General features: G+C 36.4%; 1 protein-coding gene across 1 annotated transcript in view; it reads right to left on the bottom strand.

Moving 5' to 3' along the window:
- Positions 1-16,306, bottom strand: part of DEUP1 (deuterosome assembly protein 1) — an 80,072-nt gene that overhangs the window by 43,580 nt on the left and 20,186 nt on the right. Inside the window, exons 5-7 of the mRNA XM_046016499.1 lie at positions 9,728-9,862; positions 5,757-5,870; positions 3,524-3,766 (exon numbers count right to left, since the gene is read on the bottom strand). Coding sequence (XP_045872455.1) covers positions 3,524-3,766; positions 5,757-5,870; positions 9,728-9,862 — 492 coding nt within the window. The remainder of the gene's footprint in view (positions 1-3,523; positions 3,767-5,756; positions 5,871-9,727; positions 9,863-16,306) is intronic.

Raw genomic sequence — 16,306 nt, 5'->3', positions numbered from 1 at the left:
CTAATGGTTTGAAAGCAGTGTTTTTTAAACCTTCAAACCAGCTACCAAATAGTAAATAATTGATAACTTCTTATTTTGTATTTGCTTTAAAGCAAGAATGAAACATAGGTCAAATTTAGAAATAAAACAAGGAAAAGGGCAAATAAAAGCATTATTTTCAGCATTTGTCTTCTACAGCTATCAAAAACAAGTAGTGTTTTCTTGGGCATAGAAATCTGATCTGTTAGCTACCTTCAAGTTTTTGAACCAAATTACTTCTCAAAGATCTTTTTCACTTAAAGCTTTAACATACTTTCATATGTTAAGCATACTCCAGAATAATTTGGTTTTTTAATACATGTGATTCTTTTGTGAAATACAAAATGGAGATTCTTGGTTTAAATTTAGTAATGTCCCTAGCCCTAAGGACAACTAAATTATTTTTGTTTAGTGAACAAAAATCTGTAAAAATAACTTTGGCAAATTGTCTCATAGAAATTGTCATAGAAATAAAGATAAATAAGGGTCATATTAAAATGTATCATTAACTATGAAAAAGATCATAGAGTAGAAAATTCCTCATGAAGAATATGAGAAAAAGAAATATTTCAAAATTTAAATCAAGTTTTCTTAAGCTCAGCACTATCTATACTTTGTTCTGGATAATTCTTTGTTGTGGGGGTTGTCTTGTGCATTATTGGATGTAGTGTATCAGGCCTCTACACACTAGATGCCAATAGCATCCCTCTACCCCATTATGACAACCACAGATGTATCTAAGCATCACCAGGTGTCACTTGGGAAGCAAAATCACTCCACTAGAGAATCACTGATTTAAAGGAAAGTCATAACGATTAGGGACAACTAATACTGTTATTTTATAACCTTTGGTATAAATATCAATATGAATTATTTCACAATTGATTGACTTCTATGAGTGGCTGGGCTTTTATTTTGTTAGTATATATTCAGGAACATTGGTAAATCATTATGTATGTTAATATACATATATATCAGGAAAAGTGAAAGTGGATAACATGGCCTTTCCTTAGGCCGGACGAGCTATGGAGTCTTCTCAGGAGTGCATGTATGTAAGTCCTGAGAAGTCTGTAGAGCTCTTGGGCAGAAGGATGAGTCATACCCTGCTGAACTTGGGTCAGGAGAGTTGATTTATTCCCAAAGGACACATCTCCCAAAGGACACATCTCCCAAAGGACAGAGAGGCCTTGGCCATTAGGTGGTCTGAGGTCTCTAATTTCCTGCTACATGTTCAGATTCTCTGGTTGCACCTTCTCCCTTCTTGTCAACAGGAGTGTCAGTGTGAGAAGTGTTCATATAAGTCATTCACTTGGAGAGAGGGAAGAGATTATAGTCTGAACTGAGAATGTGAATTTATTAATGTTTCTCAACGTACACTCTTCCTCTATCTTCAACATTCTCTCTTTTAACCAGATTCTTCAACTCCCTTCATGGAAAAATATAACAGATGAAATTCTGAGAAGGAGAAAGGTGGGGTTGGTCAAGGAAGCATTATAGAGAAAGTCAGTCATGCTGCCAAGGAAGGAGAACAGAGGCTCTTTCTAGAATACAGGGTAAGAGTAGCCATTTCTATTTTCCAAGTGAGCCCAAGAACTGAAGGCTGAACCTCAGCCTATAACAGAGAATGTTCTTGGATGCTATAATAGGTCCAGACAAAATTTTTTGGCGAGATTAAGAGGAACTGATGCTAGTGGAGAAGTTGAAGCTCACTGAAGCATATAAGCAGACTCCATAACTGGGCTCATTCATGAAATACGTTAGGGAAAACTAAAGAGAATAGAACAGAAAATAGATTTCTGGGGACCAGAACCAAAAAGACCTCAAAAAGGGACAAAGAAGCCTGACTCCTCAGTCCGTGCTGGAGGACCTAAAGCTCAGGGGAGAATATTTGGGAACGACCCACAAATATACCCTCCTGACTTACTGTGATCCTGGTGCAGACTCTAGCAGTACAAAGACAGCTGCAGAATGTCTTGAAATAAAAGCCAGAGGCCTGACCAATTGCCCAGGGAGATTGAGAAGGGAGCCCCTGAGAGAAAATGCCCTCAGAAGTAGAGGTCCTGCAAACCCCTCAGTCAGGACCGGTGGGCTGACAGGCAAACTGAACACCGGAAGCCACCTGACAACCTCTCGAGTAGAAGAGGAAGGGCTAGTCTGATTTATGGCATAGCAAAGCTGGAGAAAACACCGTTGGTACCACCCCTACTTCTAGACAATTTGTGGCTTGTTCAGGGCTTAGGATCTGTGGTTTGCTCACTTTGTTTACATGTATATTATGATTTGTATTAGAATCACACCCCCACCCCGCCCCCTGCCCCACACAAAGCTGGATTTGGGGATGGAGATGTCCTTCTCTTAGAAATACCATGGAAGAGGAGAAGCCGGGAGCCTCATGTTCAGCCCCCCTACAGACACAGAGAAAGAGGAAATGGAGGAGTAGATGCTGGTAGAGAAAGAAATAAAAGAACGAATCCCATATATAATGTGGCAGGATGGGGAAATGAGGAGTTGGCCCAAGACTAAAAAATGACCTTGGGAATTTAAGTGCTAGAAGATTCTGAGGAATATCTTAGAGAAGCGGATGTCTGCTCAGATAGTGACCTCCAGAGTCTATATCTCAGCGTGAGGAAGGGATGGAATGGGACTAAGAATTCGAGCTGGTAGAAAAGGCCGAATGCTTGTAGGGGGCAGAGAGGACCAAAACGGGGGATAAAACTATAGAATCTGTCAACTAACTGGGATATCCATGAATAAGAAATATAAATTTAGTAAAGAAATTGGTAATGACCAATTTTGATGAATGCTCTATTACTTTCTTAGTGATGCAGAAGTAGACAAGAAAGAAAGAGAGAAGAAAGAGAGGAAGGAAGGAAGGAAACAAGAAGGGAGAAAGGAAGAAAGGGAAGGAGGGAGGGAGGGAGGGAGGAAGAGACAGAAAAGACTGCTGGGTTAAGAAGAAAATTTATGCTTAGAAAAACCAGCAATCACATCTGCCAGTGTAGAAATTACTTAAGAACAAACAACACCCCCCCCCCCAAACTCCAGACTACTTGGTAAATGATTATGGTAAAGTGAACAGTGATAAATCCCAGGGAGTGATCTCCATGCCTCTCATTGAGGTAATTAGGTTGTTGACCTCTTACTGGTCTCCTGGATCTCCAACCCAGGATTCCTGCAAGTCAGGGAGGCACAGAGTCAGAGAGAATCTGGGGACACAGGACAGCATGTGGCCAGAGGGCCACGGTGTTAGGCACAGGGGTCTGTGAGTGAGCACTCTTCTGTCCTGGTAACGCCATCTTTCTGTACTACTGGAGGACTCATGTCCACTCTGGTGGGGAAAAGCATCTATGGGATTACAGAATTTACCTATCAAGTGAGAATTACTAAGAAGAACTAGGAACAGAATTTACACATGGTGTAGAAAATTAGCTTTCTAATCTATATACCAGTTCAGTCACGATTTCTACAACTTGTGGGCAGTATCAGTTGTAAAATAAAGAATCACCTGGCACTGTCTTTGGTACATCTTCAGTTCTTGTAAGAGCTTCTGATTTTCATCTTGTAACTTATTCCTGCTTAACGCTATTTCACTCACAGCTGACTTTAGTTTTTCAATAATGAACTCATCTCTTTCACTGGCTTCGCAACTGTCATCTGGGTCACACATCAACCGAGGATCTTCTGAGCTGCTGTCTTCTGAGCACTGCTTTTTACCGCTGAGTTGAGTTTGGTAACTTTGTGCCTGTTTCTGAGAAAGATTAAAACTGTGTCAATGAAAGGGAGAACATCTTATTTAAGCTTCCATGAATAACATTCAAGAATGGGAGAAAAGACTTGGGAAAAACATCTTTCAGTATGTTTACAGTCGAGTTTCTCTCTTTCTAATTCAGTTTTGTGTTTTTTTCTAAAGCCTCCATTTCGGATGATATAAAGAGAAAACACAGTTGTAGAAACTCAGAGCAAAGACACAGAGCAGGGGAGGGGGCTTGGAGTAGGGAAGTCTTAGTAAGTAAGAAAGAATGTTCAGAAGAGGAAAATTGTGGCTACAATCACACAACAGTTGAAAAGGTCAATAGGATGGAAAATAAACAAAATGAACAAAATTAAACAAAGACAGTTGGATTGTAGGAAAGACTTGTCAACACATATAACAAGGGTCAACAATTCTTAATGTACAAAAATTTCTTACATTCATAAGAAAAAGAGAAACAACACAAAAGAAAAACTGGCAAAATTTATAAACAGGAAATCACAGAAAAGGAAATGGAAAAGGCTAAGAAGGAAAGGAAGAGATGCTCAACCTTACAGGTAGTCAGAGAAATGCAAAGCAAATCAAGCCATTCTGCTATCAGTCCAAGATGGTAAAAATCAAAAGACTGATAACATTCCATGTTGGTGAATTATGAGTACCCCCACAAAATGTCCATGAATGGAAATTACTATAATCTTTTGGGAATATGCTTGTATTTATTTTAAAAATTTGAATAGACATAATACCCTGTGGCTCAAGAATTATTTCTATGATTTTTAATCTAACAAAAGAAAAATAATAACATTTAAAGATGTATGTACAAGGATATTTGTTACAGTATTATAATAGCAAAAAAACTAAAACAACCTGAATGTTCATCAGTAAGGAAATGATTGAAAGAATTATGGTATAGATACTATATACTATGATACATATGGTAATTAAAACCAAATTCTATTAAATATTATTCAGAATTAATTAATGACTTGAAAGAGCATCCATGAGGAAGGATAATTATTAAGTAAAACAACAAAATTTTAAAAAGGAAAAAATATACAACTCCCCCCAAATACATATTTTACATGTTTGTGCAAACAAAAGAAAAAGTATGGAAAGAAAAACACCTATCATTTGTATTAAATCAATAAGAATAGAGAAGATGAAGGTGTAAGTTTTACATTGCATTATTTTGTATTGTTGAATTCAGAGAACATATATAACTTATGTAATTCAAGGAATGTAAAGAATGAAAAATAAGAAAACAAAACCAAAATCAAACAAAAACCATAGTTTCTCACTGGCTTTAATAAAAATCCAAATTCCTTGGCCAAGACTTTAAAGCTTATTATAATCTGTATTCAACTCACCAGGCTTACCAACTCCTACCCTTCCTCGCCTTCCACAGGGATTCCCAGCCAACTGACCCATTTTCAATACCCATAATTTGCCTTTTGCTCTCTTGCTTCAGTGATTTTACTCCCATTAATTCCACCACCCAAAATACCTTCTCAAAATACAATCATTCTTCAAGGTCCAGCCCCAGTCCTACTCCTGCTGGAGGACAGTTGCTCACTATCTCAGCCCAAATTTTTCCCTTACTCCTCTGAACTCTAAAAGGGTTTCCTATTCACTTGCCATTAATTATCTGTAAATATGTACACGTGTTGTCTCTATACCTAAGCTGTAAGTTCTCAAGGTCAGGAACCAAGCAATCTCAGACTTTTTAAGCAACTTGCCCATAGGCAGGCAAAAACACGTTTTTAAATGATATAATCAAATGGTCACTTTTAAAAGTACCATCCTTTGAGACATGTAGACTAAATTCACCATTACAAATTTTCATGCACTTGCGATTTTACCCAGTATTAGACCTACTCTGGTTATTTTCTCTTAGTTGGCATTTTTATCCATAATAAGATGGTTACAAAGATGGTAATAGTTAACCTCTAATTTTTTCTAAGTTAGAGGGTAGTATTAGGTAATGTACCTGAAATTGATTACACTTCTCAGATAATAATTTTTGTTGAGCATCTAAAGAAACCAGATGAGTCTGATAGAGTATCTCTTGCTTGTCCCATTCTCTTGACTTTGCTCTAAATTCCTTTTTAAAAAGTGGGGGACAAACATAAATTGAAAAAAATTATTCACTTAAAAGCACAATGAGTAAGGCTTCTTTCATTGGTACATCTTCATTCTAAACAACTACGTCCATTCTTTCCTCATTTGGAAAACAAAATAAATATTAAATTACTCATCTTGGGTTTATTACTAGATACAGCTTCTGATTCTTATCACCAAACCTGTATTCTTAATTTTATTTGTTTGTTTTTATGGGATGAGGCTTGGACTGATTTAGTGACTTTGTCCCCTTGTGGATTTCAAGACTACTGTCCAAGGTAAAGCCAAAATCAGCTCATTCTGTGGGAATAGAACAGCTATTTCAGGCCTAACTTAGGATACCAGCAGAGCTGCCCTGGGGAAGAAGTGGTAGAATGAGTTTGATGCAACATACTTGGTTCTACAAGTTTTTGTTCAAAGTAGTGTATTTGTAGAACATGAATGTTCACAACTTAACACAAGGAAAGGATATGGCTTTGGGTATCAATCAGTTAAGGAAGGCTATAAATTAGGAGGCTCTTATAGTAATTAAAGATTACCTGAAATTGAGTAGTAGTCATAAGTTTGGAAAACTATGGATATGCCCCCCTTTAAATTTATAATACCCTATGATAAATGGACCATATTTATTAAGATAAATGGGAACAGTTCATATGAAGTTATTGACTTTGATTCTGACATTCCACAATTTAAAATTAGGTACACAAAAACAGGGTCTTCAATAATAGCAACAAATTTACAAAAGTAGGCTCCTATACAAAATAGATGATATTTCAAATTAGTACAACGCAGATTTTAAAAATTCCTGTTTACTTTTAATTTTGGAAGGAATCTTTGGAGTTAGAAGTCAAAATTTGGACAAGGTTGACTTACACGGTTCATATCTTTCAGATAATACTAGTATTTAGCAACACACACCCAACAATCTCAATCTTGAAAATAAGTATTTCCCAGCATGCTTTAAGAGGAGGCAGGGGTGTTAACCTCAACTCTACAAATTCTACAACAGGTAGAAATGAGGTCAAGAATGAGGCCAAGTAGGCTAGAAATATGGGTCACAGAAATATCAGCAGGTGCTCATAACAGTCCTGGTTTCTTGATTTTATCAATGTATTGCGGGTTTCAAGCCCGCACAACATATCCATAAGTTATGGGACCATAAAGAGAATTAGGGAGATTTATTAGGATTTTTTTAGGGGCTGGAGTTGTCCCCACTAGGTTTCAGAGAGTCCGTAGACTTGCCTAAACCTCTAGAGTAACTTCTCCACGGCTGGAAAAACTTTTCTGGTTCTTCAAGGTTGAGAGTGGGTCAGGGTCATTAAGATTAATTTCTAGGGGAAGTCCATTATTATATACGTTTTTTAATCCCTTTACTAAATACTGGAAGACAAACTCACATTTCCTTAGTGATGGTGTATGCCAAGGACTCTACAAACCTCCACCTGTAAGATGGCTTTCACTTTTTAGTCTGAACATTTCACACTTACATAAAAGTAGAGATTTTAAAAAAAACTCCCATGTACCCTTCACCCAGTTTGACCACCATCAACCTAACCATCTCCATCCCCCCTCTCTCTCCACCCTTTCTTTGTTGGACTGTTTTAAGACAACTTCCAAACCTCATGTATCCTCACCTCTAAATGCTTCAGTGTGCATCTAAATATATACAAATGTGTATTTTTTTCTCATGTAACCACAATGTCACCTATAAGGTATTTTAACCCCAATTATTGGAGAAAAAATGAAATCTCTGGGTGGCTAACAACTTGCCTACAGGTCACAAGGCAAATAAATGAGTCAGTCAGGAAGTGTTCTAAATCATAAACTGTCATGTTCTTCCACGTCAACACGCTATTTCCCACTTCTCTGTTACTAGACCAGTGAATAAACATTTGTCCCAAAGGAAAAACATGCTTAGATGCAGACTAAAACTGGAATAGCCCATCTCTTACACATTAATTTTTCATATGGCCCTAAGTAAAAAGTGTTTCCATAATTATACAGATTAAGCTACCTATACAGTGTGCTTAAAAATTTTTATATAAATAGAAACCCATCAAGTCATATATATATTATATATGTATACATATTATATATGTATATGTGTATATATACACATATGATATATATACATATATGTGTGTATACATATGTATATATACATACATATATATTTTTTAGAGAGAGTGCATGAGCAGAGGAGGGGAGTGGCAGAGGGAGCAGCCTCCACCCCCAGCATGGAGCCTGAAATGAGGCTCAATCTCATGACCCTGACATCATGACATGAGCCGAAATCAAGTCAGATGCTTAATTGACTGAACCACCCAGGTGCCCCAGTTCATATTTTGCTACTAATTTCATCGATAAATTCATGAAATCTATTCTATGTAAATATTTCATTCCCTAAATGTAAAAGGGTTCACACAAAGTACTTAATATTAATTTCAGAATTTTTTGTCTGAATAATTTATATGGTTGTGGTTGTCCCATAAAACCCCATGAGAAATCAATCAGAAGGCTAATCAGTGACTTGATCTCAGCATTTTCAGTGAAAGCACATCTTTGGCACCTTCCGAGACCAGGATATTTCTGAAGCCAGTCTGGTCATACCACCATAAGAGCCAGGTGGTTATATGTGGCACATGGTGCATTTTCCTATAGAGTCAATTTTACTTAGCAGTAGTAATTTTGTATTTTTTTTAAAAGTGTATTATTCAGTAGAATGTAAAGTTTTTAGGAATTTAAAAGCTAAAGCCCAAGTTTTTCAGTAAAGTTCTTGCAATAGGTTGATTTTAGGGTTGTGGTCCTAGATTTTTCTTTCTTCTTTTAAAGATATTTTGGAGGGAAAATTTAAGAAGGACTGTGAATTGAAGAGTAAAATGATGAAAATCAAACAGGGCAACAGATGTTAGCTAGGAGGGAGATAAGAGGCAGGAGACCAGGGAAAAGGGCAAACCTGGGCTGGACTATGGGGGGTAAGAGGAAAGAACAGATCAATTCCGAGGTATGTACCCAGGTGACTCTGAGAGGCCAACTATTATGTTTCAGACACGTAGAAGGAAGGGAAATCACCAGCTGGGGATGGTAAGGGGGGTGCTGGGTTTTAGGGCTTGAGAACAAAAGAAGAAACGGAATAGGCTATCTTGAGGTCAATTAATGAACAATAATGGAAGGCCTAGGAGCTGGTCTCGGGTTAGACAACAGGAATTTATAGTAGAATCTACCTGCTGTTACATGAGCTCTAGCAGGAATACTCAAGAGCTCCAAAAAATAATGGGTTTGCTTTTTCCAAGATCGGGAAGTTAGGGGATAAAAATAAATGCATCCGTGAATAGTAAGACAGAGATCTCTGAAGCTCTGGGTAATACGTGGTTGCTATCTTGGACTGGCACTACCTCTTTAAGAAAAAAACCCTGAAACCCAAGTCCTCTTCCAAAAGCTGTTGGGAGGCTTCATTGGGATTTAAGTACCCAATAGTTAAATAGCCATTAAAAGATTTATTAGATATTCAATTTAACTGACCCCAGGGATGTCCTTTAATTTCACTCAACATCTGCAGTTTCTTTGAACTCTATTTTTTTTTTTTTTTTTTTGGCTCTCCAAAAATGCTGATCTGTATAAAAGATGCATAAATCAAAGTGATGTTTTAATTCGCTAAGTGCCTAAAGGGAAGGTGCACTAAGAAAATACACTGAATGAGCAGCTGATTTGTAATGGTGTTTGTTACCACAGCTGTACGTGCCATGGAGCACAGCAGAGACGGGAGACCGCCAGCCTGTAGAAGCGGCAGGAATTGATCCTGACGGTGCAGGAAAGAAACTAACAAAGTACATAGCTCACCTCTAATTTCTGGTTCAAGTTGCTCAGTTCAAAGGGTGTTTCTTCTTTGAGGTGAGGTAACTCCTTTCGCCGAACTTTACTTTGTTTCATCTGGTGTAGTCTCAGTTTCTCAAAGCTATTCGTCAGTTTGGAAAACTGAAAGAAAGAAAGAATGCTAATGTCTCACTGTGACTGGCTTTTCTGACTTGAATTCACAAGAGTTCTTTTCTTGGACACGTCTTTGACGATTTAAGTCATGATTGGAAAATGCCGTAATGCTTAAATCTTCTGATTTGTGAAGACAGGACCAGTTATTAAAACTAAATTATTGGAGCTGAACCCCATTTGGTTTTCATGTGAATTTGGGGCTTCATCAACTGCACAGTTAAATGAGTCACTCATTTAACAAAACATAAATGTTTTGTTTAGCTTTGTTTAAACCATATGTAGCAAAGCTTACAAGTTTTAAAAACCAAGTTTTTTCTTTTATTTAGTGCCATCTTGTGTTGACAATTTTAATTTCAGTAACCCCTTCTATAAAATAACAAGTGTATATTTTATTCAAGAAACTGACTACTGAATTTAAAAGCTACAGACAGCATAAACTACTTATTCATGTTGATATAAGTTTAAATAAATTTAAGTATCAAATTGATACAATCTTTTTCTTAGCAATAATTCTTTTAACTTAGACTGTACTATTTTTTCTGTTTTTTTGTTATACCTTCAACAATAGATTAGAAGCAGCATGATCCATCAACATCTGTGAAGAAATTTCTAGATAACTATTTATAAAAGTTTTTTGGTTTTATTTTGAATTTTGAAATAATTATACAGTATAATTATATGGTACAATATTAAACCAAGAAACTGACATTGGTACAATATATGTGTGTATTTTATGCCATCTTATCACCTGTGTAGATTTGTGTGACCACAACCACAATCAAGATACAGAACCATTCCAGTAGCACAAAGACCTCCCTGCCTTTGTAGTGATACTCAGACCTCTCATCTTCCCACCCCCAACCCCTGGCAACCACTAATTTATTTCTGTATCTGTAATTTTGTCATTTGAGAATGTTATAAAATGGAATCAAATAGTATATGACATTTTGAGATTGGGTTTTTTTATTCTCCATAATGCCCAGAAGATGCATGCTTGTATCAATAGTTCATTCCTTTTTATTGTTCAGTCTTATTCCATGGTATGGAGGGAACTGCATTTGCTTGACCATTCATTTTGCTTATTTCCAATTTTGGCTCCCACAAATAAAGCTATGAATGGTCATATCTACTTTTTCTGATATTAATATAGTTCCTTGTTTTCTTTTTCTCATATCATTTTTAAAATTGAAATATAATTCACCTGCCATAAAAATCACCTTTTAAAAATAAAAATCATTGGTTTTTAGTATATTCCATAGTTGAGCAATGATCAGATTACCTAATTTCAGAATATTTTCATTACCACAAAAAGAAACCCCAGAATGTTAGAATGGTTATACATTTCCTCCTAACCCAGTCCCTAGAAACTATTAATCTACTTTCTGTCTCTATAGATTTGCCTATTCTGATCAGTTCATATTAGTGGAATCATACATTATGTGGTCTTTTGTGTCTGGCTTCTGTCACTTTACACTTTCAAGGTTCATCTGTGTTGTAGCATGGATCAATACTGAATAGTATTCCATTGCATGGATATGCCATATTTGGTTTCACTGTTCATCAATTGATGGACTTTGGGTTCTTTCTAGTTTTTGCATATTACAAATAAAGCTGCTATGAACACTTGTGTACAAGTTTCTGTTTGGATACATATATTTATTTCTCTTGGGTACATAACTAGGAGTGGTATTGCTGGATCATATGGAAACTCTGAGTTTAACTTTTTAAGGCACTGCTGAACTACTTTCCAAGTGGCTGCACCATTTCCCAGTATTACTGAGAACATACAGGGTTCTAATTTCTCCATATCCTCACTGAGATTTGCTATTGTCCATCTTTTTGATTATAGCCATTCTGGCCAGGGTGAATGGGTATCTCATAATTTGATATGCATTTCCTCAATGACTCATGAGGTTGAACATTTTTTCATATGCTTATTGGACACTTGTATAGCTTCTCTGAAAAAAATGTCTATTCATAGCTTTGCCCATTTTAAAGTTAGGTCATTTACTTTTTATTATTGACTAGTATGAGTTTTTTTTTTTTTCTTAGACACTAGTCCTTTATCAGATATATCATTTGTAAATATTTTCTCCCACTTTGTGAGTTGTCTCTTCATTTTCTTGATGGTGTCCTTTGAAGCACAGAGGTGGTATAATTTTAGTGAGGTTAAATTCATCTGATTTTTCTTGTGCTTTTGGTGCCAAATCTAAGAAACCATTGCCTAATCCAAAGTCATGAAGATCTACTCTGTGTTTTTTCTAAGAGCTTTATAGATTAAGTTTTTATAGTTAGGTCTTTAATCCATTTTGAGTTCATTTTTGTTTATGGTTTAGGTTCTTTTACATGTGGATATTCAGTTGTGCTTTTATGTTTGCTGAAAAGAGACTCTTCTTTCTCCACAGAATTATCCTGGCACCACTTCTGCTCTGATTAATATTTGCATGGTATTTTTTTCTAACGTTTTATTTCAAATTACCTATATGTTATGTCTGAAGTGAGTTTCTGGAACAGTACATACTGTGAGGTCATATTTTATTAATTTACTCTGTCAATCTCCATCTTTTAACTGATGTATTTAGACACTTACCATTTAACGTAATTATTGATGTGTTAGAGCTTAAGCCTTACTCTTGTTGTTCTTTTCTGTTTTCCAGTTTTTGGTTTCTCTATTTTAGCTTTTCTGTTTTCTCCAGGGTTATTTGAGTATTATTTATAATTCTTTCTTGGTTTATCTATAGGGTATTTGAATATTATCTATTTGAATAGCTTTCTCAATTGGTGATCTAGGTATTACATTATATATACATAAGTCATTACAGTCTACTGGTGTCAACATCTTACCAGTTCAAGTGAAATGCAGAAGTTTTACTTTTCTTTATGTCTCTCTTTGCCCTAACCCATTTGTAACATAATTGTCTTAAGTATTCCTTCAAAATACATTAAGAACTGCATTAGACATTGTTATAATTTTTGCTTTATCTGTCAAACAATTTAGAAAACTCAAAGAGAAGGAAAGTATTGCATTTATCCATTTTTAAAAACTCTTTCCATTGTTTTTTCTTCCTTCCTGATAGCTCAAGATTCTTTCCTTGTCATTTCCTTCCTGCTAAAGGAACTTTCTTTAGCCATTCTTTGAAGGTAGGTTTATCAGTGACAAATTCTCTTAGTTATCCTTCATTTGAGAAGGACTTGATTTCCCCTTCATTCCTAAGGATATTTTTTCTAGGCACAGAATTCTAGGTTGACATTTATGTTCTTCAGCAACTGAAAAATATCCCACATTCTCTGGCCTCCATGGTTTCTGATGAGAAATCTGTTATCTGAATTGATTCTTCCCTATAGGTAAGGTGTTATTTCTCTCTTGCTACTTCCAAGATTTTTTTCTTTGCCTGTTGGCTTTGAGAACTTTGCCTACAATGTGTCTTGGTCTTGGTTTCTCTGTATTTATCTTGTCTGACTTTCACCCAGATTCTTGAATCTGTAGGTTTATATCTTTTACCAAGTTTTGATACTTTTCACCTGTACTTCTTTGAATTCTTTCTCAGTCCCACTCTCCTCTCCCTTCTGGGACTGTATGACACAAATTTCCAATCTTTTGTTATAGTCCTACATGTCCCTTAGCTTCATTTTCTTTTAGTCTGTTTTCTCGCTGTTGTTCAGATCGGTTAATTTCTATTCTGTTATCTTTAAGCTCACTGACTCTTTCCTCCATCCTCTTCATCCTACTTTTGAGTATATCCACTGAATTCTTTTAGTTTGGCTATTTTATTTTCCAGAGGTAAAATTTCTAACTGGCTGTTTATTATAGTTTTGTTTCTTTACTAAAACTTTCATTTGTTTCAGGTGTGTTTGTAACTGCTCACTGAAGCATTTTTATAATTATTTATTTGCTTTAAAATCCTTGTCACATAATTCTGACATCTTTAGTCACTCAGTGTTGCCATCTCTTGGTTGTCTTTTCTCATTCAAGTTGAGATCTTCCTGGTTCCTGGTGTGATGGGTGGTTTTAATTGAAACTTGGACATTTGGGGTATTGTGCTATGAGACACTAGATTTTCTTTAGGGATTGTGTTTCAGCCAATCCTTTTCTGACAGCACTCTGGCAAGGAAAGGGAGATGCTGCCTCATCACTGCCAGGGGGCAGTGCGAGTTCAGCTCTTGGCCTCAGTTGGTAACCTGAAGGAAACGTTCCTTATCCCTGCTGAGTGGCAATGGGAGTTCAGGATCCCCACGAGTCTTCAATGATACCACCTTGACTGGAGGGGCATAGGTGCTTTATTATTGCCTCTCACCTGTCCTTCAGTGAAAGTGTAGTGAGGGCAAGTGGCCTCTTTACCACTGAGAGGTGGTAAACATCCTGACTCCTCATTAGGCTTCCCTTGATACCATTCAGAGAGGAGGGGGATTGCCTCCTCACCACAAATGGGCATACTAGTCCAGGCTCTCCACATGGCCTCCACTAACACCATGGGTTGGGGAGGGCCTTGCCAACGCTTACTGGTCATGAGATTCGTGGCTCTCCACTCCAGTCTTCTCTCATACCACCCAGGCTCAGGAGCCTGGACTGCCTCATTACAAGCTGATGAGAAAGAGGCTGTCTAAACAGTCTGTGCTGAGCTGGAGGTAGTTTGGGGCTGAAGTCTTTTTCTGTGGTGTTTGGCTGGAGTAGAGCAGTTATTATCTAAAAGTGTGTAATCTTGCTAAGCAGTCTTTTTCTGGGTCTTTTGGCTGCAGAAAGTAGGCATTCCTTGGGATTGTTTTTGTTTGAGCCTGAGTTGTCAACTTCTCCATTCCCCAGCATGGGATATAAGAGGCAAAGAGAAATCCCAGGGAACTCACCACTATGTCACTCCTTGGGTACCAAGGTTTTAGTTGGCCTGTCTCTCCCTCCACTTCTTAGAGCTTCTCATTTTATAAATAATGTCCAGTCTTTCTAGTTTTAATTAGCAGGATCTAAATGCATCTACTCCATCTTTCCAGAAGTGAAAATCTCAAAAAAAAATATATATATATATACATACATACATACACACACACACACACAATTTAATAATAGTTTCATAATGGATAGAAGGAAAAAATATTCTCTTTTTAAAAAGAAGCAGTTTCTATGAGAAAGTTTTGATAGAGTTGAGTTATTCAAAGAAGAGTATGATAAAGTATGTCCTTAAAATATTTTAGGAAAATGAAATTGTAGATAAACCAGAAATTTCAAAGAAGGAATCAGTAGAGTGAGCTAGCAGCAACCAAAGCATGTTTGCTACAAGACAGCATTTTCTAGTTAGAAGAATGACATATTACGAGCTATTATGCAGACCAGTTCTCTCTTTTTCCCTCTTTCCTTCTCTGCTGCCCTCCTCTTTAACGCTTTTAACATGAGAAGAAAAGAAGAGCAGAAAACTGTAGTGGAAGCAGATGGCTGCTCTTTCAAGAACAATGTAGTTTTTCCAAAATGTATCCTATGAAACACCTGTTTACAGTGTTTACACTGTAATAGTGTACTACAGTATAAGCCAGTTTTAGCTTAAAAAATACAGTTCCATGATCAAACATGTTTTGAAAAATTATGGATTAAAAAGGTTAAATGGATTTGTTTGAAGCAGGAATTTGCACAGCCTGTCATATGCTAGCATGCACTGTGAATGTCCAGGAGCCAAGAAGAAGTAAGCAGCATTTCCTAAAACTTTCAATATTAGCATTCCACAGAACACAATTTTGTGAAATTGCCGAAAGGGTATTTGTTGGTTAGCCAGAAGCCAAGTAATAAAACGAAGCTGCAAAGCAACAAATGGCAGGGATTCATGTATTACATGACCACTCAGCACCTGTAAACAAGCCTTACAACTTTTTAACAATGGACGTGAAAAAAACCCCCAGAGATTAAAGATCTGGTAAGCAGTGACTGAACTAATGAAATAAAATTTTGAGATGGTTTATCACTTGTATCTCCATTTCTTTATTTTTTAAAAACTTATTCCAGATCGTGTTTATACTGAACAAATACAGTGATTTAATATATATGTTGGTATTTCAAAGCTTTATCATTACAGGAAAAACAAGGTCGATTGAGTTAAGTGTTAAATGCTTAGTCTTAGAAAAACCATTTAGTTTTGTAATTCAAGCTACCATCTAGTGGCAGCTCTTTGAATTGCAGGAAAAATGTCTAAATTTGCGAGCTAGCCACTCTTTTAAGATTATGCTAAGCGGTATCAAATGTTTCATATCCAATCTTAATAGCTGATGACTTCCCTAAGAAGGTACTTAAGAAAGAATTAACTACTTCAAGCTCATTTAATTGTATTATCACTTGTGAAATCTTTGCACTTCATAAAATTCATGATCAAACTGTTATTTCCCATTAATTTATTTATTAAGTTAAGCAAGGACAAGAGCAGCTACTAGATCTGAGATGCACAGATAATGATTGCC

The sequence above is a fragment of the Meles meles genome, chromosome 8 (genome assembly GCF_922984935.1).
Source record: "Meles meles chromosome 8, mMelMel3.1 paternal haplotype, whole genome shotgun sequence".
NCBI lineage: Eukaryota > Metazoa > Chordata > Mammalia > Carnivora > Mustelidae > Meles > Meles meles.
Note: the sequence above shows the minus strand (reverse complement) of the source record. Positions and strands in the feature narration are given on the sequence as shown.